Below are 26,564 nucleotides of genomic sequence, written 5' to 3'. Positions count from 1 at the left end.
TCAGAAGTACAGTACTCATGCAAATCTCATGAAGTTTCAACAAAGGTGAAGTGGAAGTTTGTTCACCTGTTCTGGGGCACTCCCAAATATAAACACAGTCTGAGTGATGAGTAGATGGAGAATATCCTTCAGGAGAAGAAATTCAGGGTAGTGATTGGTGAAAAGCTCAATGTGATCTAGCAATGTGCATTTGCAGCCCTGAAAGGCACCTGTATCCTGGTCTGCATTAAAAGAAGCATGACCTTGAGGGAGGTTAACGGAGGTGATGCTCCTCCTCTGCTCTGCACTTGTGAGACCCCCACATGGAGTCCTGCATTAAGCTCTGTGGTCTCCAGCACAAGAAGGACCTGGAAGTATTAGAACGAGACCAGAGGAGGGCCAGGAGGATGATCAGAGGGCTGGAGCACCTCTCGTAAGAAGACCAGCTGAGGGAGCTGGGAAGAGAAAGCTCCATGGAGACCTTAGAGCAGCCTTCCAGTACATAAAGGGGTCCTAGAGGAAAGCTGGGGAGGGACTCTTTGTCAGAGAGTGCAGCGATAGTAGAATGATTAATGGCTTTAAACTGAAAAAGGGTAGGTTTTGATTAGATATAAGGAAGAAATTATTTATTCTGAGGGTGGTGAGGCATTGGAACATGTTGCTCGCGGAAGCTGTGGATGCCCCATCCCTGGATCAAGGCCAGGCTGGATGGGGCTTTGAGCAACCTGGTCCAGGGGGAAGTGTTCCTGTCCATAGCAGAGGTTTTGAAATCAGATGATATTTAAGGTCTCCTCCAACCTTAAAGATACTAACCTTCCATTCTATGATTTTATGATTCTGTGACTCAGAAATTCATCTTTTTTGAGCCATGTGGCTATGAACACAGGTTTGCAGTTTGCCAAATAAACAGAGGTCTTTTGAATTGAGGTGCTGCTGGCATAAACAAAAATTATGGGAATAAAAAGGATAAACAGGCATGTAACAAATACGTTTTTTTAAATCTCCTTAGGAAGCCAAACAGCTGATAAAATTATATGTGGTTGTATGATAAAATCAACAAATCTGAAAAGAAAGAAATGGGGCCCTAGGAGTATTTTCATATATGCTAAAACAGAGTGCCACCTTCTTGTGGTTGATAAGTCTTCATGCTCTGATCTTTCTAATCCTTCTGCCATGGACTGTAAAATAAAATTGACCTTTAGTCTCCTTGTAATTAGGTTAACTCCCAAGTTTGAGAACACAATCACGTTTAAAATAGTCAAATGTATTTCACATCACTGTGCTAAGTAATGCCTGGCAGAATCTCTGACATTTTATCTAAAAATTAATTTAGAAGGAACATTCCTTCTTGTGCACAGAGGATACATTACTAGACCACTCTTTCAGAGCCAGTAATCAGTGATTCCACTGTTCATACACAAACATATTTGTAATTTCAGCTGCTTGCTGGCTCAGTCATCTGTCTCTTTTCTTGCAGAATGATTCCTGGGGAAAACAGTACTCATACGCACTCTTCAAAGCCATGAGCCATATGCTCTGCATTGGTTATGGAGCTCGTGCCCCTGTCAGCATGTCCGACCTCTGGATAACCATGTTGAGTATGATAGTGGGGGCTACATGTTATGCCATGTTTGTTGGTCATGCTACTGCCCTCATTCAGTCTCTGGATTCTTCACGGCGACAATATCAAGAAAAGGTAACTCCTTTTTATGTACTTTTGTAAGTTTTGAAGTAGTATAAAGAAATGTTTTAAATGTGGAAAAGGGCTTACAAGTTTACAAAAAATGATCTAGTATCTGAATCCTTCTGTGAAGGTTATTGAACACAAAGGAATTCAGGAAATACCATGGACTAATCGTATTCTTGTACTACACCATATCAGTACTTAGTCTAGGTAAGTTGAATGGTGGCCCTGAGGTTGGTCACTTAGATACGTCTATACAACTTCCTGTTATTCCTTTCCACTGCAGTTTAGGGATAAACTTCAACATCAAAATAATGGCCTTTGAATGAGGACCAGTCCCTCATCAATTAGTTATGTTTGGAATTACCTCAAGGAAATGCTAAAAGTAAGTCTTTGTTTGCATTGTAATGATGCTGTTTACTCTTTAATCCATGATCTATTTAGACCTCTCCAGGGTCTAAAAGGAACAGTAGTCATGGGATAGAAAAGTAGAGAGTGGAAGAAAAAGAGTTCTTTACAAAATAGGAAGAAAAAGAGTGTTCAATTCTTTGTTAGTTTCCTCATATATAAGACTAGAATTAAAAAGAAGTAAATAGGTACAGAGTCAGGAATGAGCACGAAGATGCACTAACTAGCACTGCCAGTTGTGCAATAAAAGACAGAGGCAAGTGTGAGTGAAGCTATGAGACCAGGTGATGAGGCTAGGAATGTCGTCATAAGGAAGAAAGAAGCAGAATCAGTACGGAGATCCCTCAGCAAGCGACAATAAGGATGTATAGAATTACTGAGATGCTTAAAAGAAACCAAAGTAAGATAGTATAGAAAATGAGGAACTGGAGAAGTTATGCCAGGAGAGAGGTCAGCTAAACAAAGCAGTGAAATCAGAGTGTTCAAATCAGCAAATAAGAAACATGGCCTGAGCAGTATTATTTGGCATGGGTCCATAAGAAAGTCCAGAAAGGCAAACTGAGCAGAAATTCTAGTGTAAGGTAATATAAACTAGGGTGAGAAACCTGGCAAAGAGTGAGTAAAGGAGAGGGTGACCCTGGCATGTGCTGAAGATGAAAAAGAATGGGCTGAGTTTGCTGGGTGAGAAAAATGGAAAAGTCCAAAAAAGATCTGTGAGTAGAATGGAGTAGGGTGTTTTCTCTATAGGCACGGAAAGAGAAAAGAAGGTCAGTGTATGGTAGAAGAGTTTACATTCAGTTTTGTTCAGTTCAAGCTGCAACAAGACAACAGAGCCAATATATCAGAGACAGGCAGAGATAAAGGATGTGCTAAAAGTCCAGTAATAGAAAAATTATTTGGTGGCTAATACATTAATTTCACAGCAGTTTAAAACAGAAGTTTGTAAGCAAGAAATCCCAGTGTTACCTTGAAATAGCAGTGAAGACAGCAGGTTTAGAAGGAGAGGATGAGTGAGCATGACAAATCTAAAAACTTCAGTACTGTCAGTGGATGCATGAAATTCCCTTTTCCATTTCAGTCACAGGGCTTTTCCTGGTTTAACCCACACTAACTGTCTTGTTGGTGCTCGCCATGATCTCTTCTGCCTGCTGAAAGGGAAGCAATTTATCAAAATGAGACATTTATAGGAACCCATGGGACAGACGTATCTTAACAATAGGCATAATAGGAAGGTTAAAGAAGAAAATTCCATGCCTATTATAACTGCAGTTTCGTTAGAGGTTAGTAGATACACATATATACATGTACACAGATATATCAAACCAGCAGAAATGTCGCCATTCACCAGGAACCTCATCATAATCGTTATACTCAGGCCTTCTGGATGAAGCATGATATCACAATGTTTTGAGCTACAGAAATACAGAGCATGTGTAAAAGTATTCATAATTTAAAATATGTTAAATAAACCCAGACTGCAGTCTTTATTAAACATTAGCATAGAAACACATGGTATTTTTCACTCCCATAGTTCTGGACATTTTCATTCTTTTTCATTTTTTTCATGCTTATTTGTATCCTGACAGCAGAGGCACGAGTCTGACATGGCATAGAAAATAAGGAATGAAAGAAGTGAGACAGAAATTGTATATTTATATGCTTTAGAAAGCATTTCTCTGTCTTTTTGCAACCATTTGTATGCCAATTATTACACGTTAGAGTTAAATGATGCCTTAACTAAAGAACTTTTCCTCTGACTTCTCAGGCACTGAAATCATATGTGTATCATCAGCTATAACAAATATGCTGACATGATTGTATGTTCTTGTCTATTGCTTTATCATAGTTTAATAAAACATATTTTGAAATAAATATTTGATTATAGCCTAAGAATTATAAAACTAGTACTAAAGTAAATACTATATTATATATATATATATATATTTTTTTTACTTTGTTCTAGATAAATAGGTATTTCAAGAACTAGTTTGTGCTATCTGTTTTGTCAGCATATTTTTTAAATTACAGGCAGATAAAAATAGCTTACATTTCATTTAACTGAGACTCAAGAAAAAGGTAAATCAAATCTCTAGCCACATTTTAGGGTTTTAATAAATATACTGTAATATCTACTTTTACCTAGTGTATTACTCCTTTTTCTTGGACTTCAAAAGTTGGAAAAAACATAAGAGAAAGTGACTTATTCATATTTTTTTGTGTGTATGTTGAAATGATAAAATAATATTTTTATTAGTTTTACATATGTAGGATTGTGTGTTTCTAGTCCCCATTGTTTCTTTTTTAAGAGATACTGAAAGTAATGGAATTACCACAAGTTGCTAGGCAACATAGAATGATAACAGATATGACAAAAGAGCTTGTTCTTAGGTCTGAGTAACATCATGCTAGAATATCCTGTCCTCTAGCTAAAATGACATTAGATCCAACATTTGAACCAACTAGTGGAAGGAGAGTTCTGGTCGTTCTTACACTGAAAGCAGCTAGAGGTGACAGATTTGCTGAGATCACCTTATCTTCCTCATTCAGATCCTTCCAAAGGTCAGGGCATGCAAAACTAGAACAGACATAATTCATAATGGAAGAAAAAAACACAGGAAGACAAGAGAGAGTTTTCATTAAGCCAAATATGTCAAACACTATCTAAGAGCACCTGCTAAGAACTTGACCTGTGCCAAGCACTGCATGCTGAGAGAAATCAAAGTATGGTGAAGCAAATATTGCTCCACATGTTTATTGTTGTGAGCCAAAGACATAGTTTATCAGAGGAAATTGAAAGTGATTATTAGCTACCAAATGTAGAAGGTGGAAGATGAAATCACATACCAAGAATTGCTACCAAAAGAAAAAAAAAAAAAAAGGCTACATTGGTACATTCTGGTCAATTTGAGGAACAACTTCAGAGATTCTTCTGCTGAAATGAATGGAACTGTTCTCAGAAAAAAAAATTACCTCTCAGAGTGCATATGTAAGTCAGAACTTGATTTCAATGACTGAAGTACCAAGGCATGTCAGAGGAGAAAGACGTCCAAGCCACGTATGCTACACCTGTATTTTCTTATTCTCTTTTCAATAAGAAAATCTGACAAATCATTCTACCTTATGAAAGGACAGATTAAATCAATGGCATCATAGCACTTTCCCTTCCCAGTCTTTGGTGTGTGCTAGAGATGAATGCAGTAGTAAACAGAAATCATATTTTAAGTAACAAGTCATTTGAAATTTTCTAAAATCTCTGAATTCACCATATCTAAAAGATGTTTGCCTCTGCTAAGGCCATAAAAATATCATAGCAAATAATAATAATAATAATAATAATAATAATAATAATAATAATAAAAAGTCTCTCTCAATATACTGAATGCTGTCCTAATCTTGAGAAGATATGTTAAATCATTATTACAGATATGAAAAATTTCTGAGCTTGACATTGACTTCAAATACCCCAAAGGACATCTTCTAACCCTATACTCTACTTGTATCTTATCTCTTAATTTATGGTCTTTTAGCAATTTCAGTAAAATCAGTCTAGTTCAAAGAGAGAAAAGGACCTAAAAGTACTTTCTAGAGAGAAAAAGCAGTAATTGCATATAAAGATAATTTAAAAGGAACTTGCTAATTAGTTTTGGGTGTTGTTATATAGACATGATTATATAGACATCACAATCATGATTTGAAGCACAGATTTCTCGTTTTTCATTTTCTTTTTAGGTATCCATATAAATGTTTACAAATGAATAACAGGGTTAGTACAGGAGGACAGCTTTAGATTGTGCAGCATCATGCCTTTCACCAGCTCTATGAGTCTGCCTGTCACTGCACCAGTTTGGATATCTAAATTCTTGGTGAAGTGCATGGAGAGAGACACACCTGATGTGTACTTTAAAGAGTGGCAAGCTCTTGGGCTGGTTGGTGGCATCAGTGGCTGAGGTGTACCTCCAATTTTCCCCTTCTGCAGCCCATACTCAAACACCTTGTGCCATGACACATCTGAGCTCCTTCCTCCAAAAGCAAGGAAGAGGGACTACCTTTCCTGCCTGAGGCAACCAGCAGAACAGATGATGCTGACTCCCCTGCTCAAGCAGTAGCAGGAGCAGAGGACAGTGCTGGAAAGGTGAAGGCAGTTTCAGAGCTGACCCATGCCTGAGCGCTTCAAACAGAAGTGTGTCCCTGCTGCCCACTCCAGGCTTCTTGTGCCTGAGAAGCAGCAGGTGGAAAGAAATGTAAAAGGAGTGTCCTCACCTCACCTCAGCAGCTCAAACCACATTGCTTTGCAGAGAGGAATGGAAAATTTGTTGCACCCAGAGGTTGAAGGCAAATGGCTTTGACTCCCTGGGGAATAACATGCTTAGATCCTCCACCTTTTCCAAGGGACATTTACAACTGGTTGTGAGAAAACCCACAGGCACTGCTGATAGCTGGGACAATATCTTTTCTCAGAAAAACAACATAAATGCTGGGGCAGAGTTGTGCTTCTTTCTCTGAGCAGTTACTGTAGTGCACAGGGCTGAAAGCAATGAACTGGCTGTACCATGGAGTAGATTAAGATTTGGTCACCCCTCACTCAGCTGGTGATGCCTCTGCATTTTCTTATGAGGAAAAGAAGACATATTTTCCACTTTTTCTAAAGCGTTAAGCATGTTGTAGTTAAACTCAAGGTGGAATAAGGCATGTTCTTAGTATGCTCATTAATAAAGCTAGGAGACTTTTCTGTAAAACCTTCGACATCTGTAGATATCCCCCTTAAAGATTACTGCAGAAAATTTCAGATTTCTGATGGACTTCAGGAAATGGTACTGGTATTAGGTGGTGCAAACACATAGGACAGAATGAGCTACAGCAAGCAGAGGACCACATCACTGTTTTACTGGGTTTGTACCAGCTTCTGGTATATGTTCAATTAAACTAAATATACATATACAATCTTTTTTGTCAGCTTTACTGGCTGTCTTTGCTGTAGTCCACAGGTAGATGAGGTACTGAAACAGTTAATGCAGAATTTCTGATACATACTATATATACCATTCATGAATAAAAATCTTTGAATTTCTAGGCACCCAGTGAAACAGGAAGTACCAGGGTTTTACCATCTAATTCTTGGGTCCGATCTGATCACCAAAGTTTGTCATGAAATACTGATCTGCAAGTTCAGTAGTTTTTCATGGTGAACACATTCTATTTTTTTTTATTTCCAAAAAAAAAAAAAAAAAAAAAAAAAGGCTTTTCTGATGCTGCTAGTGGTTTTTAGAAAACTTGAAAATAGGGTAACACAAAAATGTTCTGTGATTGGTCTCAGTTCCTTCTCTTTACTTAACAATAGCACATTTTCACTTATACAGTATAATTTTAACAATAGGTAATGTCATGTTCAGATTACAGGAGCAGGTGAGCCATTTTGCAGATTAATTTTATCTATTCTGTGCAGTTGTGCTACACTAACGTAAGAGTTACTTATTTTGGAAAAGGGTGGATGGTTCACTTCCTGCTGAGGTAACATCTACTCACAATAAAAATAAAAAAGAAGAAACTAAAGTGAAATCTTGTCACTGAATATCAGTCCATAGTTTGCAATTTTTATAAAAACCTCATTAACTTGCAGTGATTTGTATCCTATTCAGCTCTGCCACAGAGCAATATTTTAAATAGTGAACCATTTTTGAAGTGTGTTATGAGTGATTGGGTACAAGAGTTGCTAAATTTTCCTACAGTCTCGGACCTTCAGGACCTAGTATTGACTGTGAAAAAAGCATTATAGTCATTACAGTACTGAGAAGCAGAAAATGTATTTTTTCTCTAAATATTAAGGAATAAATGAAAGTCATTTCTTAAGCCAGTATCTGTGGTTTAATTCTGGTAGTTATAAGTATTGATTTTATTATTTTATTTCAAAGGCCAGGGGATCTTATAGTTAGAAAAGGGTCTGAAAGTCTTGACTTTTGGATTATTTCTGACTCATTTTATCATCTTTTGCTGTTTTTGCAAGCATCAAATGACAAGCTGCTAAACAGATACAGTATTCCTGTCTTCTGTGATACTTGCAGAAGGTGCTGAGATTTCTTAGTGTAGAGGGTTATTAAAAGATATTTGCTATATCTTAAATATCTAAATATCTAAAAGATATTCTGCTATAGCGCAGAATTGCAAAATAATCTGAAAGAGAAGAAACATAAGGGTGCAGTTCAGAAAAAAATATCGAGATGGTTTCAAAGAGTGCAACTGTAATTCTAAACAACATGCTTGTACTTATAAATGTGTTAATTCTTTTACTTGTGTGCATTCTTTTAAATATCTTGATGCATAATTACATCATCATGAATTCAACCCTCTAACATCTAAAGGAAGGTGTAAATGCAACCTCTAGAGCTCAACTGCTAGTGTGGACTGCACAGAGAGAGACTTATTTGTTGAATGTGAAAATATTTGTCACATCAGGATAGGGCATTTATTAGCATCATTAGCTCACTCTTTCTGTTCATTTTATTATTTTTCATTTCTTATAATTACATGAATTTTTTCATAGTTGTGATATTTATTTTGGCCTTGATCTTACCTGCTTTTGAACTGCAAAACAATAGTTTTCTCGTATTATTATGAGAAAACAGGACAAAAACAATTCCCTCTCTCTCCCTAAACAAAAATCAGAAGATACTCACCTTAAACAATACAGCAATGACAAAATTATTATGTTGTGTATTTTCATGTGCAACTGACTAGGGTAAGACTTCAGGAGAAGAATAAAAATCAGAATACTCTTACCAGACTGCTGTCCTGTTTTGTTCTGGTACTTTGTTATTGTGGTTCAGTTTCTTGTTACAGTCAGTCTTGTTCAGGTAATTGTTTTGGTTATTTTTGCCTTGTATCTTTAAAAAGGCAACTGATTCCTCCTAGTAGCATGTCCCATGCAAGCCAAGTGCTATCCATCCGGCTGCAACGTACCTGTGCCAAGCTATAATAGACTCCCGCTGCTTCTAAAATGACAGACATGACTTCCTTTGATTTATTGCTGTGTTGTGGGTAATTTACCTATAAGGTGTTCTGCTGCCTTGCATTATAGATTAGGTTTCTAACAGCTTTCCATATGAAAACTCAGGCAAGCTCATTACAATTTAAGCCATCCTCATGACAACTATATAAAATTAACTGTGAAGGTGTGCAGTTACTCTAAATCTGGATTTTACAAACATCCTTTTTTTTTTTTTTTTTTTCCCCACAGCAATTATCATAGCTTTTATATATATATATATATATATATATATATATATATATTCTTTTTACTTTTAAAAGGAAAAAAGAAATGAACTAATTTATCTTTTTCAAAGTCTCTGTTAGAATGTAACACAAATTACCTTTTAACAAGAGACAACTCTGCGATTCACACAGGGGAGATGTAACTAGCAACAATTATCTCAATAACACTAGTTTGATCGTGTTTGTGTCCTGCACGTGCAGAAGGAAATAGTACTCAATATTAATTGTAATTAAAAAAATAATAATTAAAAATTTATTTAAAAAAATAAAATTAAAATTTATTAAAATTAATTAAAATTATTAATTAAAAGTAATTAAAGCATGTCTTCCTTGAAAACATAGTTATTTCTATAACTAAGATGTACAGTATACATTTATAAAGGCCATGGGGTTCATGGAACAGCAGTAGGACTGAAACCTGTTCTCAGCAAAATAACATTTTAAACAGTCTTTTGCATTGTATTGTGTGCTAAATCATCATTTTTTCCAGGCAGTTAGTAACCTTGAAACAATACTGTAACACTAATTCAAGAAGTTTCTATTTGAAAAGAGACAAGTCTCTATTAAAATAGAAACTCATTAATAATATGAAAGTAAAATGTTTTTATCTCCGTGTTTTCATAAAATGCACTAGACTTACCCTTTACAGCAGATTTTTGCAAGCTAAACGCTAAATATTTATTAAAAGCACAATGAAAGCAGATCTCTTCATAAAAATCCCCAATGCTTTCAGCTAGCATTGTATAGTTTGGGGTTATAAAAATGTCATTTTCATGTAAACATCTGTAAAGTCTCATAGAAAAAATATTTATTTATGCACTGCTCTTTGTTATAGACAGAGCTGGCTGAATGTATTTCTTCACTGCAGAATTTGATGAACATGTAAAAATAATACTATAATCTTTCAGAAATAAAGCAAACATACAAATAAAAAAAACAACCATTGAACATTTTTAAAAGAAAAGTGAAGGCAACTGGTTCTTTGGTTGTTTTCTATTATACATTTGATAGTAGCTATCAAATACATATGTATATGTATAGGAGTCTGTTCTCTTAATTAAGACATTTCCCTACCCTTTATTTTTATTTTTTTTTTATTTATTTTTTAATATAGGTCTTTCTTTTCTTCTGATTTACAGAGAACATAAGTAAGAGGAGGGTGATCACATGCAGAAAAGTCTTTATTGATGCAGAGTATCAGGAGTTTTTCAGCCCTCCTTTGGGCAGCATCAGAAGATAAACATGGGCTAAACTCCTGAGGAGATATCTGACGAAATAAACTTCTCAGCCAGGAGTACCAACACTACCAGAGACAGTCCAAAATGCTGACATGAAGGCAAATCAAGCCAGAGAACAGGAACTGAACTCTGATCACTGTAACAGAAGTAGTAGGAAGGCATCTTTCACTTTTACCTATGGCATGATGAGAAGTTAAAAAAAAAAAAAAAAAAAAAAGGAACAGAAAGCAGCAGGAGCCAAAGGGGCCGTGGAGCCAAAGGGGTGGGGTTATGAGGAGGCAGAAGAACAGAACAGGAGTGCACAGGGAGAGAGTCTTTTGATGTATTTTAAGGAGGAACTGTGATAAGCATAGGAGACTATAGTGTAGGATTTATTGATGGGCATACTTCATCTGCTGAATAAAGCCTCAAATCAGACAGTACCTTCTCTGGAATAAATTCAGAAAGCATTTGTCATGTTGTCCATTTTCTTGGTCAAAGAGACAGAGATGAGACTTTTATTTCCATCTGTGGTATCCCCACTTACTTTGAGTGCTAGCAGCTTCTGTAAGTGGATAGTGCAAATAAGATAACAGAAGAGATCCAAGGTGAGAATTATCAATGCAGTGGTCAGACTGACTTGACACCAGCAAACTCGGTCGTCAGGTGGTGAGATTCTGGGTTGCATATGCAGAAGAGATGTGATAGCAACTGATAGTCCCTGCTCCATCAAGTGGACCTGTAAAACAGAGAGCATTTACTGTTCAGACAGCATTACTGAACAAAAAAATTAATCTGCATGTAAGTAAAAGAATAACTATAAAAAGAGAAAAAGAGATTAAAAACTCTAATGGGGTATATTGGACCATTGATTTTAGAACAAAACTACAAAAATCAGTGAGTAATAGAATAAAAAACAATGGCACAATAAAACCACTACTGCATGTAACTTAACAAAAGAAAATATAATTCTTTACTACCAAAAAGTTGTGTTTTAAATTTTTATTTTCAAAATATTTAAGAACTCAGCTTCCTCCTCTGTAGAGTGATTCCCATGATTTAGGGAAAGATAGGGAAGAACAGTGTGAGCTGGCCACTGTAAGCTCAGTCAATCACTGCCAGAGCCAGAAATGATTTAGGACAGCAGGAAAACATCATCTTCTCTCCTACATCAAACCCAGGAGAAAAATTATTCAAAACATTCCCTTTCTTCCCCCACCCCCACCCCCCTTTTTCTTTTTCCCCAAACCCAGTCTCTGCCTTCAGCAGAGAACATCTGTCCTCCTTTTCCTCAAAACCCTCAAGAAAAACTGTCTGATTTGTGGGGTTTAGAAAAGATAGAGCCCTGATGTAAACTGTCTGTCAGACTTGCTATGGCTGGAAAATAAAGCTTTCACTCTTCTGAAGGATCCTGTGCCACTTATGCCAATGAAGTGACAGCTTCCCAAGGGAGGGTGCAGTGGTGTAATTGCATAGAATGATGTGACAAAGCAGGAAAACTAATTAAAAAAAAAAAAAATTGAATAACAAAAGCATTGTTCTGTGCCACATCTATTAACATTAGGTGTATACCCCACTGCATGTGACATTTAAATATGCGGTACAGTTATGAACAGAAGCAGGAATAGTCCTGTCACAGACTGAGAAAATGACTTTTCTTTCTATCCACAGTGACTGAAGGGAATTCCTCAGTAAAATGGCTTGGCTTTCTACTTAGCACCGTGGCTAAACGCTCCAAATCATTCAAAACAGATTTTAACTTTGTCATTTACATCACTTTATATGCAACTTTACTGAGTGGCACAGAAGACTACTGTGCTGGCCATCAATTTGAGAAAATGTCAGTATCGAACATGAAATGTGGAAGGAAACAAAAGCTTATACTTGGTTTCGCTGCTCTAGCCCTTAAAATCCTTAGGTCACTACAGATTATTATTATATATGTTAATTGTTTATAGCAAGATAACACTGAAACTTTAGCCTAAGTAATATTCTGTTTGTGTAGTTCTCAAGAATTAGAATCACGGAGCCCATTTAGTATTGTAATTTGTAATTCATTATCTATGTAGATTTAAAATATATCGATTTCATGTGAAGACTGTACAAAATAAAACTGTAGAAAACTTACATAAATAGAATGATAACTTCAGAGTTGATAATTCTTGCATTTTGTTAATGCTGCATTTGCTGAAAATAAGTCATGTCAGTGAACTTCGTGGCACAAGTAAAATAATTAAAATAAGTAAAAATAAAAACAATTTTAATACTATATATATGTATACAGGCATGCTTAGAAATCTAGTCAAACATCTCTAACACACTAATTTTCAGGTGACAACGTAGATTTTTTGTTCTCATGACTGCCTTTATCATGTCCTTAAAATATTCAAAGTTCTAGCTTTATTTTCACATTCTCTTAGAAACAAAATAGAAATTAAAAACTTTTTTTTTTTTCTCTCTCTTTCACAACAGCTTGTTACCTGTATTTTTCAGACAGCCTGCATAATGCTTCCTTTACAGGAGATGCACTACCATTCTCTTCGGAAAGTTTTCCCACTATTTCATGGCCATTGCATGAAACTTAGTGGTCTAGACCACAGAGTCACTTGAAGACTGAAAATGATATTTAGAGTAGTAGCTCAACATAACACTGGACTGAGATTATCAATCAATCAATCACACATATGAAACAAATAGCCTTGGAGTCTATCACACAGTGGTACTATAGCTTTTCTAACTATGACAAAAAAAAAAAAAAAAAAAAAAGGCCATCTTATTCTAGCCTAAAACCAAGCAAAAATCTGCTAAAATTTCTGATGCTGAAGATAGTTCTCTGAAAAATATTTAAGATGGTAAGAAATGCATATATATATATATATATATATATATATATATATATATTTAATCTATCTTCTTGTAAGCCCATCTCACCCCTCCCCCCTTTAAAAAAATAAAAATAAAAAAATCCTTAGGTCTTTTTATAAGATATATAAGTTTTGTACCATAAACAATTCCATAGCTTATGTAAGCAATTCCATTCTTCATGTAATTTTTCAGAATTCTTTGTTAGCTTTTCAAAACTTCCACACTTTTTCATAGCCTCTTATAGATGTTTTGACCACATTTCCACAGTTCTCTGTATTGCACATGTTACAAAATGAGGGGAAAAAGAGTTATTTAACAGAATTTCCACTGTTTCTCTTTAGTAGTTAAGGCTTTTAAAATGTACTTTTGGATGAACCCAGCTATATTGAATAAAGCACTTTTCCTGAGTGTTTCTGTTAATATGATTAGCACAGAAATACAATGTGACAATTTCTTTCAGAGTTAGATCACCATAGAGATGTGGGAAGTAATCCAATATTATTAAGATTTTTTTCTTTGCCTTTATTGAGATTAAAGAATGTGACTTAGCCTGGTTGATGCACTGAACTATTTCTTCACAACCAGAAATACCCAAGTATTGTTAGTTTATCTGCTTGAATAAAGTTATAAAACTTATTTTTTTTTTTTAAATCATGGAATGGTTTGACTGGGAAGGGACCTTAAAGATCACCCAGTTCCAACCCCCCTCCTATGGGCATGGACACCTCCCACCAGATCAAATTGCTCAAAGCCCCATCCAGCCTGGCCTTGAACATCTTCAGGGATGGGTCATCCACAGCCTCATCACACTCAGAGAAAAGAATGTCTTCCTAATGTCAGTTTATCCTCTTTTATTTTAAAGTCATTTTTCCTTGTCCTGTCATTCCACTCCCTGACGACAAAGACACAAAAGGTCCCTCCCCAGATCATCAAGTAATAGTATTTATTAATTGTGAGTTCAGAACAGAAGTTCAATGGTCTCCTCTAAGCTCCTGCAGGTTCTTAAAAACAAACAAACAAACAACAACAACAACAAAACACTCATTGCTGCAGATAGCACTTATTCAGGTGCTTATGTGTTAAATGAAGTGGATTAATTACAGCTCATGGCCCTGTGCAGTTTTCTTACCCAAGAGCAGAGTCTGCATAGCATGAATCTCTGGCTGAGTTTCCCATTGCCTAGCTTCTGCATAATTCGTTATAATGTATTGGAAAAGCAAAGTGAAATATGACTTCCTACATCTCTGTTTCTACCCCTATGAAGAAAAAGAGAAGTTTCTCACTCTTTTCCTAGTTTGATATGTGTTTATTATGTAGAAGAGACACAGAGATGCCCAGCATAGAAAAGCCATCTTCTCATCATGAAGACACTGCTGTGAAATGAGGGAAGATTAGTTTCAGGTCTCTGGTCAGAAGTCAAGAAAATCAGTACATCCTATAACTGAGCAACTGGACCATCTTTATTCACCAAAGAATCTCTTTTGTCTCTCATTTTGGCTTTGTACAGACCTTCCCATGCATGATAAACTTACTACCATGCAAATTTCTTTGAAATGCACCCATTTACATGCAAGTTCTTGCTGATGAATTGGCATTTTCCTGTAATTAATACAGAAAACTGGCAAGCCATAAGTCTTATCAGAGCCAGAACTTCCAGGATCAGCAGCTGTAATATGTCAGTGTTTCTGTCTTACTCATACTGGTGCTGCTAGGAACGCAGATGTTGGCACAACACCAAGCAGATGTAACAATTACGGTGCTAATAAAACATTATTTTTTTTCTTTTTATTACAGCTATTTAACAATAGATATAATGTAATGTAATTCTGACCTAATTATTCCTTTTTCTGTATTCCTTTTCTTAATTACTGTTTCAAATTGCTTCTTGAAGTAACTGGATTTCATGTGTGCAAGATGCTAATCAATTAAGCATGAGGATTTAGCTGAATACATTGTAGCATGTGCTGAATTTAGCATTATGCAATGTTTCTGTATTGCAGGATCAATAGGGTGAGATGAAACATGTGCCATGGGAAACCACGTGTTCCTGAGATTCAAACCTAATAGGCATTGCTGGGAAAAAAAGTAAATCACACAAAAGTAGGTTATTGACACTTGACTTACCACCTTGTGGTCAGAGTCATCACCAAAGAGAGCTGCAGTGTGCATTCATTGGCTATATACAGGTTGCCTGGGCTGGCCCAAAGTTATGTTTGTGCCCAACACTGAACCGAAGGAGTGACGGAATAGAGATTAGCTGCTCTCACATCCTTGCTTCCCCTGAAGCCGTACTTCTGTCTCAGATCCCTTCACTCCAGGCACTTTTAAAATGTATATTTTTTTTTTTTTTATCAGCACAGGTAAATGGAAAAGTTAAAAAAAAATAAAATCAAAAGATAAGGAAAATTGTATGAGATGACTGGGTAGGTATTAAATTTCACTTCAGAACTGGCAGCTTTGGAGGAGACCATTACGGCATATCTGATATTTTGAAATAAGCTGTCATCTGCACAGTATTTTTCTCATTAAAAAAGAAAATCATCGTACTTTAGACTTGATACAGTTTCACCTCTAGTAGCATAGAAAAGAGATGCTTTTCTTTTCATTCCTCAGGTCTTTGATAGTTGCTTCATCAAATCAGAGTTCTGTCATTGCCTCTGTGAAGAGAGGAACTGAGCTTGGTTTTCATGATCCTTCCCTCCCCCTTTTAAAACAGGAAAACATAGATTTGCACAAGATAATGAAAAGAGTAAGGAAACAAAACTTCTTCAGATAATTCACTATAAATTAATTTATTAAACAACATTCACTATAAATTAATTTAATTAAACAACAACAAAAAAGAACAACAACAAGAGATTTTTTGTTTTGCGGGACAGGTTTAATTTCTTTGTGTAAGTAAAATGACAGCTTAAAGCATTCTTGCAAGCAACAGTTCTCTTTGAGGGGTAATTAGTGACAGATAGTAAATAGATGATAGTTTTTTAGCCTAAACAAAATCACTTTGGTTCCCACCAATGTTAAAGAATTATAAAAGTGAACCTATCACACCATTCAGCAAGGAAACTTAATTTTTAGTTTGATCTACCATTGACTATAAACTAGGTTGTCGGTGTTTTTCTTTGTTTGTTTGTGTGTGTGTGTGTGTTTATTTTGTGTGTGTGTCTGTGTGTGTTTTCTGTGAAAATATCTGTATGCTGACCAGAATAGCAGTGTGGAAAGCAGAAGATAACTCTAGTTTCTTTGCTATTTCAGCCATTCAGGTGACTGTGATGGATGGATAAGTTTATTACTGTGCTTGTACCGAAATATAAGTAATGATTGATTTGCAGCATGAGCATCACTGTTTGGTATTTTTCTGAATACAGAAACCATTTTACAGACCATCTGTGCTTACTCATTTTTTGGTATTTGTAGTTTTTATCACAGATAATCATCATGGAAGTGACTGTTGAGGTTAGTGCTAACTTCAGATTTTACCTAGTATTCCGTTAGAGACAGTTCTTCTGTGCCTTGGCAGACAAATCTAAATTTCACTTGGCTCATGAAAAAAATGCAATTGTAGTCCAAAGAGAAATGGGAGATGTTTATGAAATGCAAGTCATTATTTCTGCACATTTTGTTGGAAGAACAAAAGATGGACAGGGATCTGAGACTTGTCCCCATTTGAAACATGGAGATATTTCAACATTCAAAAGCTTCTTTACTTTTCTCCTATCTCACATTTTAATATTCACCTAATAATCCCAGACAAAGCTAGGATGAAAAGGTGAATGTGTAAAATGTGCAAACAATAAATTTAGTATTAGCCTTGAAAGTAGCATAACAATATTTATTGATTCCTGGTAGATTTTACAGTAGAGGAGGTAAGATCCCATGGCCAAGTGCAGGAAAACTGTCTGTAGTCATCTAATAAATATGAAGCAGGAACCTAAAGAGATGCTTTTTAGTTTTAGGACAGATCTGATGATCCCACTTCTACACAAATTAAAAACATTGTTGTGATATGGAAGGGAATGAGCACTGTAAATTGGAAGCGTGTAGTAGCAGGTAGTAAAGGTACTACTTTTAAATGCTGGCAAGACTGAAGTTGAGTTTAAACACTTCAGGAATTTCTGTTGAGAATACTTAACAGTTTACAAAGATATTTTTTAACCTTCCTCTTCTATTTGTTCTCCAGTAATCTAAAAGCTGTTCAGGTGCTCAACCAAGTACAGCAGATAAAAGCTTAGATGTTGTGTTTGTATAACAGTATCATGTAATAACAGGGAATACTTGTTAGCAAGGTATGATTCCCTTCCTATAGAAGAGAGCTGATGAGTGAACATTCTCCACTTTAATCTACCTCCTGGTAACTGAAGCTTAAGGCATTGGCACAGCTGAGTCAATGCAACAGACCCAGAATATTATTGTTTGGTTCTCTAACTGTGGATCAAGGCATACACACAGTTGGTGAATGACTGTTGACAGCAAAAAGAAGATAATAACTGTGGAGACCCAACAGATGGGTTCATTACATAACATCGTTTGCACTATGAAATGGAAAAACTGCATGTAACAGTATCCCTCGGTATTGATAGGACCTGACTGTACTGTCACTGTCAAACAGTGGATGGGCCAAAATTAGGAGTCCCCATCTTTTATAAGTAGGAATACTGGTTTTGTTTACTTTACACCACTGTGTGTCAGAATAATGTTTGCAGTTGGTGACAAACTAAGGAGTTGAAGGAGAGAAAAATATCAGGTCCTCAGAATAAATGTGACAAGAGAAAATTGAAAATCTTCTGAATATCCATTAATAAATATAAGGTATACAACTCTTCTAATTCATTTCCGATTAATCCATAACTTAATGCCTTTTATTATTATTTTAACATAGAAGCCACTTATAAAGTTAGACTGGAAGTTCTTGCAAAAGGAAAACAGCACATAGCCTATGATTATTTTGTAGGCTGTCTGTGATTATTCCATGTTATTCAGAAGATTTCTGGGAGAATCAAGCATCAGGAATTTTTTCAGACATCATTTTTATTTTTACATACTAAGATTATTCATGCGGCTCAGCTCTAGTGACTTGGAACAATTGAATATCTGGGTTAATAAATCATTTTAAAAGTTTGTAAACAATTTCCAATCAAATTTCTTTATAACTTCTTTACCGAAAGGGTTGTTAGGCATTGGAACAGGCTGCCCAGGGAAGTGGTTGAGTCACCATCCCTGGAGGTCTTTAAAAGACGTTTAGATGTAGAGCTTAGTGATATGGTTTAGTGGAGGACTTGTTGGTGTTAGGTCAGAGGCTGGACTCGATGATCTTGAGGTTTCTTCCAACCTAGAAATTCTGTGATTCTGTGATTCTCAAATGAAATGATTGAGTGAAACTAACGAATATATTACTTCCTGTGACAGTGAGATAGCTATCATAATGGAGGGGAAAGTGCCACATTACACATGAAATTACATTTTTTTTCTGACATAGTTTGTAAATGCCATCTTATAGGTAATGTATAATAGAACATATAGCACTTAATTCAAACTCCTTATGAAGAATTTTAGCAAAGTGATACAAAAATATACAATTTCTTTATTCACAATAGTGTAGTTAAGTGGAAATTACATATTTTCCTTTTATGGTCTTTGCACAGACTCTTGCCAATCTTATTCTTTTAATCTTAAGAAACACACTTTGCTGAAAGATTTTTTTTAAGTGATGTTGCTCCCTTTAGATAAGGAGAAAAAGCATTTCCCCTTTATATTCATTCAGTGTACTCATTCATTAAACTTACAGTTATCCTTCTGCTGTAGATTGAAATCTCAACAAATTAAATATAGATATATTGCTTAAAAATTAATTGCCTGTGAATTTTAGGTCTGATGAAACTTCAGTCTATATTTTTTTTTAATGAAATCTTCATTTAATGAAATCTTCATTCCTTTTTTTTAGGAATCTTCATCAATGTAATTTGAGTGTTAAGGTTCAACAGAATACCAAATTTAAGTATAGTAGACATTACAGATATTTCAGTGAATTTTAAAACATAATGTTAATTTGTTATGTTTCATTTTTAATTGAGAATTGAAGTTTACTGAACATTTCATAGTTTCTGCAATTCTATGATTGTTTGCTTTCCAAGTCCACTTACAGATTTAATAATTTTGAGAAAGGGGCTATAAAACCTCTCATGAAGTTAATATGGGAAAGCCACTCACTTGCTCTGTCTCTTTGCAAATTCTTTGTGGCTATTGTCCAGTTCTGTCTGTGTCCATACATGCCTATATCTCTAGAACTGTGTAATAATGCTGCTTGCTGGAAAAGGGTGTTTTTTAGTGTCCAACTGGCTTCCCACAAAACAAAATTTTCCACAAAAGAGATCAACCTCTTCACACTCCAAGAAAATTTTATCAATTTTCCTAAAAGTCGTCTTTTCCTTTTTCTAATAAATTAATATATATACATATATATATGTGTATGTATATATATACATACATATATACATACATATATATGATTTCTTGTCTCCAATCATTTTGAATTTCTTTTTGGATAGCTGCAATATTAAAATGTTTTTGCCTAAACCACCACTTCACATACCATGTACTGTATATGGGGATCCCTGTTGAACCTACTCTCTTTTCCTGAAAAGTCATCTGCCTGCTACATCTCATGTAGAAGCAAGGGGCCTAAAACTACATGGATAAGCAAGTTAATATCAAACTGAGACAATGTTAAGTGTTTAGATGTTCTGAATCAATTCTGTCCTGCTGCCTCATGAACTAGTTCATAAAGTCTTTCCTTCACTGGAAAAGTAAATGAAATTTTCTGTATATAGAAAATACAATCTTGTGTCCAGCAAAATGAAGGGTAATAGAAGAGGCAAAGCTCCTTAGTTCTTCCAGCTAAATTTTCAAGCACCTACAGCATCATAGCACAAAGAAAACGGATTGTGTCATCAATGCTGCATGCTTACATTTTGTGGAAATCATAGGAATTGCATATGAGTTCCTAAAGTGTAAAGACAGGGAACTTTCACAGGGATTAAAAATGTTGGAGAATTGTTTAATTAATTAATTGTTTAATTGTTTAATTAGCATTGTTTAACTGTGTGTTTGCAGAAATACTCTTCCAAAAAAAAGCTGTTTGAATTATATGCAAATACTTGGCAGTGTCTTTAGTCTTACTTGAAAATCTGTAAAGATGAGCTAGTGTTTGAAATGGCATACACTCTGACAGGTAAGATAACTGACAGCCATCTGAATCTTTATTCCAGTCAATAATAAAAGGTTAGACAGAAGAGAAATTTTATATTTGTGTTGCTTTATTAAAATTAAATCTTTAATATCTCAGACAGCTCAGTAGTTTAGTTCATTTTGTCAGTAGTTATTTGGTGAAGCTTTGGCACACTAACTTAATTTGCCTCATGTTGATTCAGAAAGAACATATTTATTGCCCTCCCAATGTAAAGCATCCATCTGCTTTTTCCACTAGGAATTTAAAACACAAATGTAAAATCCTCAACTGGAATTTGATAACTGAAGATTAATCAGTGCCTCTCTGTAGCATTTGCTTTCATCTCCTAATAAGCAAATTTATTAAATTTACTATTTCCAATTTAAAATTTTAAAAGAACATAGGAAAATGATTGAGCTAGAAGACAATTCTTTTATTATTTTTCTCTTGGATCAGATGCTATATATGTATGTATCACCAATAAAAAAGGTTCATATTTTAGAATCACCAAATTATTATTTTAAAACATAGAGTTATAAACATGTGTTACTGAACTAGAAGCCATTTCACCTATCACAGCTAATTTATCAGTGATAGTCATTTGGATCTACTCCAGGGTCAATGAAGAGAGAGATAAACATGACAAAGGTGAATATATTTCATCAGTGCAAGACATGAATTTTAGAATGAGATGAATTGTCCCTTCTTATCTCTTTCCAGTTACAATAGAAGAGGTCAAGGTAACTGTTTTGAATTAGACACTTGACTTCTAGAAAGTTGAACATAGGTATCTCACTAATAACAAATAGCTTCCCAATCTTTGTTGTCATTTCGCATTTTCAGCACTGTTTAGCACAGAAAGAGACCAATCTAAGTTTTGCAATTCTAATTTTCTGTTGAATGTCCTGTTTTGATGATAGGCAGATTCACTGTCTTTTGAATTGCTTGAAAGTAGAATTAGATGAAAATTTATAAAGAAAATCATCCAAGTATTAATATGTGTAAGAAGTCCTCAGGATATCTTCTGTGTGCCACCTGCTATGCAGACCATAACCTGTTATCTACACAAAACTAATTTGCTTTAGGTAATGTAGACCTCTTTCTGCTCTTGCAAGAAATGCTGTTTTAAGACCATTTCCTCTGCTTTCTCATGTACTGCTGCCATTCCTTCTCCCATTGAGGTTGTGGGCTCATCACAGAGTTTTACAAAGGTTAGGCTGGAACAAGTCTTTCAGAAAAACACCTAAAAGAATGGTGCTGTCACAAGGCTTGCATAGTACTTCAGGGAACGTTCCTCAAAGTGAGCTCAATGACGGCATAAAGATTAGAATGGTGTAAAGCTTCAGATGCTAGTAATACAGAAAAGTCAACAAACTTTACAGTATCAGTACAGTTTTGAGGGAATCCAGGTGATGAAGCTGATCACAAAGTGACTGCAAACAACCATCTGAAAGCACCATAGGCTTTTGGTGTTCTAGTAGATAACAAAGAAATGTGGGTGAGACTAAAATAATAGGTACAGTTTGAGTCATTAAAGGTGCAGAAAGATGCACTCAAGCTAGAATGAAAAAGTAGAGATCTAGTATGCTGACTTCTGAGCAAAAAGTAGAATAGAATACTTGGATGAGGTTGGGAAGAGATGTGATTCCCATCTATAAACACTCCGGGGAGAAATACCAAGGGAGAGCAGCTTTTGGAGCTGCTGCATAAATTTCTCCTAAGCATTCATTGATTTGCATTGTCTCTGCATACATTTAGACAGAAATTTAGGGGAACATATAAAATTGGTGGGTTTTTTTTTGGAACAATATTCTTAAAGAAATGATGGAGAGAGTAGTCCAACTATTTTTGAGATGGTTTGATTTGTTTATATAAGAAGCTAGATTAAGTGAGGTTTTGCAATGGCAAGGGAATAAATTCAATAACTCAGGGGACTTATTCTTCCTAATGCAGTTTAGAAGCCATGCAGAATTTTGATGGTTCTTCACTTGAAGTTCATTATTTAGAAAATCTTCATCTTTATCAAATTGCCTTCTCTCACCTTCCTGCTCCTTTCAAGTAAGTTAGATCTGCATGTTATCATGCTGCTTAGATTAATCTTTTATACATGTCAGGCAGTCATTTTCAAACAAATTTCAGAATACAAGTGAATTTATTGTATCCAGATTGTGGGACAGAACTTGCTTAATTCAGCAGAAGGATTTTACAAATGCTCTCTGATTTCCTTTTACAATTGTAATCATTTCATATTTTTTTTGTTTGTTTTGTTTTGTTCGTTTTTTTTCACAGTATTTTAAAAATAAAATTAATTTTCTGAAAGTATTTTAATAACATACTTCAAGGGTCAAAATTACATTTCTAGTGAAAACATTGAGACCTGAATAAAAAGGCATTAAACAGATGTAAATATAGGTTTCCTGGAGAAGGTTTTCCAGGAGAAGTAAGGCACAATTGCTGAAGCCAAAGTCATTTCACAAAGTGCAAAAGGTGTATCATTCAACCAGGATTTTTTCAAGTGATGTTACAGGGACGTAGGTCACTTGGAGTTGTTGAGTGTTGATATTGTGGAAAAATCTGATATTTTCACTTATTGTTGAAAGGAACTGAAGTAGTTTGGGTGTGACCAGGTATAGATAAGTTCCAGGTCCAGGTAACAGATACGTAACTACATGCTTATTATCTCATGTAGCACTGAAAATGTCATTAGTTCAATAGTTTTTGACTGGTAATGTAATTAGCTGGTTGGTCACACTCAAAGAGGTGCGGTCAATGGCTCAGTGTCCAGGTGGAGATCAGTAATGAATGGTGTTCCTCAGGGATCAGTCTTGGGATTAGCATTGTTTAATGTCTTTGTTGGTGACAAGGATATAGAGTGCACCCTCAGCAAGTTCACCAATGACACCAAACTGTAGGGTGTGTCATCCTTTCCCTCCAACACACTGATGGTCCCTCCATCCAGAGGGACCTGGGCAACCTTGAGAGGTGGGCCTGTGGGAACCTCATGAGGTTCAACAAGGCCAACTGCAAGGTCCTGCATCTAGGCCAGGACAATCCCAAGAACCAATACAGGCTGGGTGGAAAATGGATAGAGAGCAGCCCTGGGGAGAAGGACCTGGGGGTGTTGGTTGATGAGAAGCTCGACATGAGCCAGCAATATACGCTTGCAACCCAGAAAGCCATACCATATCCTGGACTGCATCAAAAGAAGCATGGCCAGCAGGGTGAGGGGGGTGATTCTCCCACTCTACTCTGCTCTTGTGAAACTCCACCATGAGTACTGCATTCAGCTCTGGGATCTGCAGCACAAGAAGGACACGGACCTATTAGAGTGAGTCCAAAAGAAGGGGCAAAAAGGTGATCAAGGGGCTGGAGCATGTCTTCTATGGAACATCTGTCCTTGCAGGCTGAGTGAGTTGGGGTTGTTCAGCCTGGAGAAGAGGAAGCTCCAGGGAGACTTATTTCACACAGTTGTAAGAAAATCACCTGAAGTGCTTTTTTTTTTTTTTTTTTCCTTTTCTTTTCTGAATAAACCAAATTAAAACAAACAAACAAGCCAGCCAGAATTTTCAATCTAGAAGGAAAGAAATGAAATGTGATTCGAAGAATCATTACAGAGAAATTATTCCACTCATGAACAGGATGATTTAAGTGTCAGATGGAATGGATTATTCAGGGTCAGCTACAGCTTTTTAAAATGCAATACAAATACAAAATTTTGACAAAATTTAACATCACTGACAAATTTTTAAACTACTTTAGATGTGAAATCCCACTTAGACAAACCATGAAAAGATAATCATTATACATATTTATTCAAGGAATTCACAGTCCTAATAAGAATTTTTAAAACTTTTTTGATATTATTAAAATAATAAAATTATCTTGATGTGATCTGCACTGTTCTCATGTGTATAAATAATAAATAAATGTTTAAAAGTCAAAGTGCCTACATTTGTAACCATTATTGATATCTGTGGTACCCAAAGAGAAACTTTTCTTCAAAACTGACTTGGAACAATTTATTTTTTTTTTTTTTTACAGAAAACAACCATATTATTTTTGCTTCCTCTTTGTATCTTCATTTAAACACTTTTTTACAATTAAAGTGTGACAAGCCACAGTGACAGCTAGTCTTGCAAACCCTCAATATTGCCAATAACTTAGAGCAGGCAGAACTGAAAATAAATGTGCTTTCCTGACCAGGAACAATATTCTTCAAATAAAACCTAAATAAATTAAACAAACAAACAAACAAATAAAGCAATCATGAGTTAATGAAAGATATAATTTGCTGAAGAAAAGAATAAGTTAAATGTTTTGATGGATCACTTCATGTAAATACCAGGACAGAATGTCAAGAAGGGAGGAGTAGTAGCATGAATGGTGCAGAATAACACACAGAAGAAGATCAGAAAAAGATTTACTACAGAGTGATAATATATTGTGTGCTCACAGGATCAGATTTTTTGACAGAGAAAGAAACATTTCAGATGGTTAAATATTTCTGTGAGACTTTAAATTTGTAATTGTAGATACTAAGATTAAATGCTTCTAATATGCAGATGTCCCTATTATGCCATGAGTTATTCCACTGGAAACATTTTAAGAGAAGGTAGTGATAAGCACTACATTTTTACTAGTTTTATTTTTTCTGTTTCCCTAAAATTCTCATGTGTAAGCATAATTCCTGGTAGAGAAAAGAACTAGTTTGTGTGGGAGAAAGGATCTATTCAAATAACAGCACTAATGACAGGGAGCAGTGTAAATTGCTGGCAAAGCAAATTGCTCTTAGCGTAAATGTTCTCTTCTTCAAGGTTATTCTGATACAAATGTCCTTTGCAACTCTCTTACGTTATATGCTGCATATCTGAAACGAATTTACATTTTTGATTATCAAAGATTATTCTTTATTTATGTTGCTCAAGTATGTTAGAATGAAAATAAGATTGTGTAGAGGAGTGCAGCCCTGTGCTATGGTGAATTCCTTTCCCTATTTATGATGCATTACATGTTCTTCTTGTATGAGGGCTTGATAGAAGGCTGGACAGTGCAGCCTCTTTGGCTTTGGAGAAAATGCAGAAAAGCCAACACAGCAGCCATCAGTGAGACACACAGAACATAGGGTGATCTCGTCTCCCTTCTCTCCCAATAAATCCATACCTAGAATGGCTGCAACTGATTAGTAGGATAATTTTATTAGCAATACCTTGTTTATGTGAGAACATGACTGTCTTCCAATGTCCCAGAACTCTGATTCATACCCAGAATACATGGATAATTTTTTCCATATCATTGCAGAAAACACTGATGAGCATGCAAATTTAAATCTCATTTTGAAGGATGGGGGGAAGAATTCTTGCTTCAGAGGTGCAAACGAGACTACAGAGGTTACTTCAGACTTGCATATTCATCATACATTGTTAAATATTTCCATGCAAAGTGAAAGTTCTTCTTACTTAGGAAATGTGTGTTGTATGTGTGACACCATCTAATCTTTTGCCACTTTGGGAAAAAAAAAAAGAAAGAAAAAAAATAAACAAATTTCAAATCCAGCAGAAACAATGGTGTTCAATTATGCAAATCAAAGGATATATGCTACAGGTCGTAAGGAGAGCATGTACGTTGTAAATTCATTTAATTGATCTACAGAGATGCTGGTTGTTATTAAGTCTTCACTGACTTAATAAAGTTTCTGCAAAGTTTTAACTCACCTGTAATCCTGGGAGGGGTTTTCTCCTGTGTCTCAGTGTCTTATCCTCTTCAGCTGTGCCATGGATGGTGGTGTGATAGCCAAACATATTGGAGAGGATGTACTTTTCCATTTGTGGTTTACACAGTTTCTTTGTTTTGTGGGTCTCAGATACATCGCACAGTTTTGTATAGTACAACTCTGAGTATGTTTGCTCTGGGACTTTCTTTA

At 35.5% G+C, this 26,564-nt stretch overlaps 1 protein-coding gene across 1 annotated transcript in view; it reads left to right on the top strand.

Annotated features, from left to right (window-relative positions):
- Positions 1–26,564, top strand: part of HCN1 (hyperpolarization activated cyclic nucleotide gated potassium channel 1) — a 207,939-nt gene that overhangs the window by 133,004 nt on the left and 48,371 nt on the right. Inside the window, exon 4 of the mRNA XM_084505239.1 lies at positions 1,457–1,675. Coding sequence (XP_084361365.1) covers positions 1,457–1,675 — 219 coding nt within the window. The remainder of the gene's footprint in view (positions 1–1,456; positions 1,676–26,564) is intronic.

The sequence above is a fragment of the Aythya ferina genome (assembly GCF_964211825.1).
Source record: "Aythya ferina genome assembly, chromosome: Z".
Lineage (NCBI taxonomy): Eukaryota > Metazoa > Chordata > Aves > Anseriformes > Anatidae > Aythya > Aythya ferina.
This window is presented reverse-complemented; position numbering and strand designations above follow the sequence as displayed.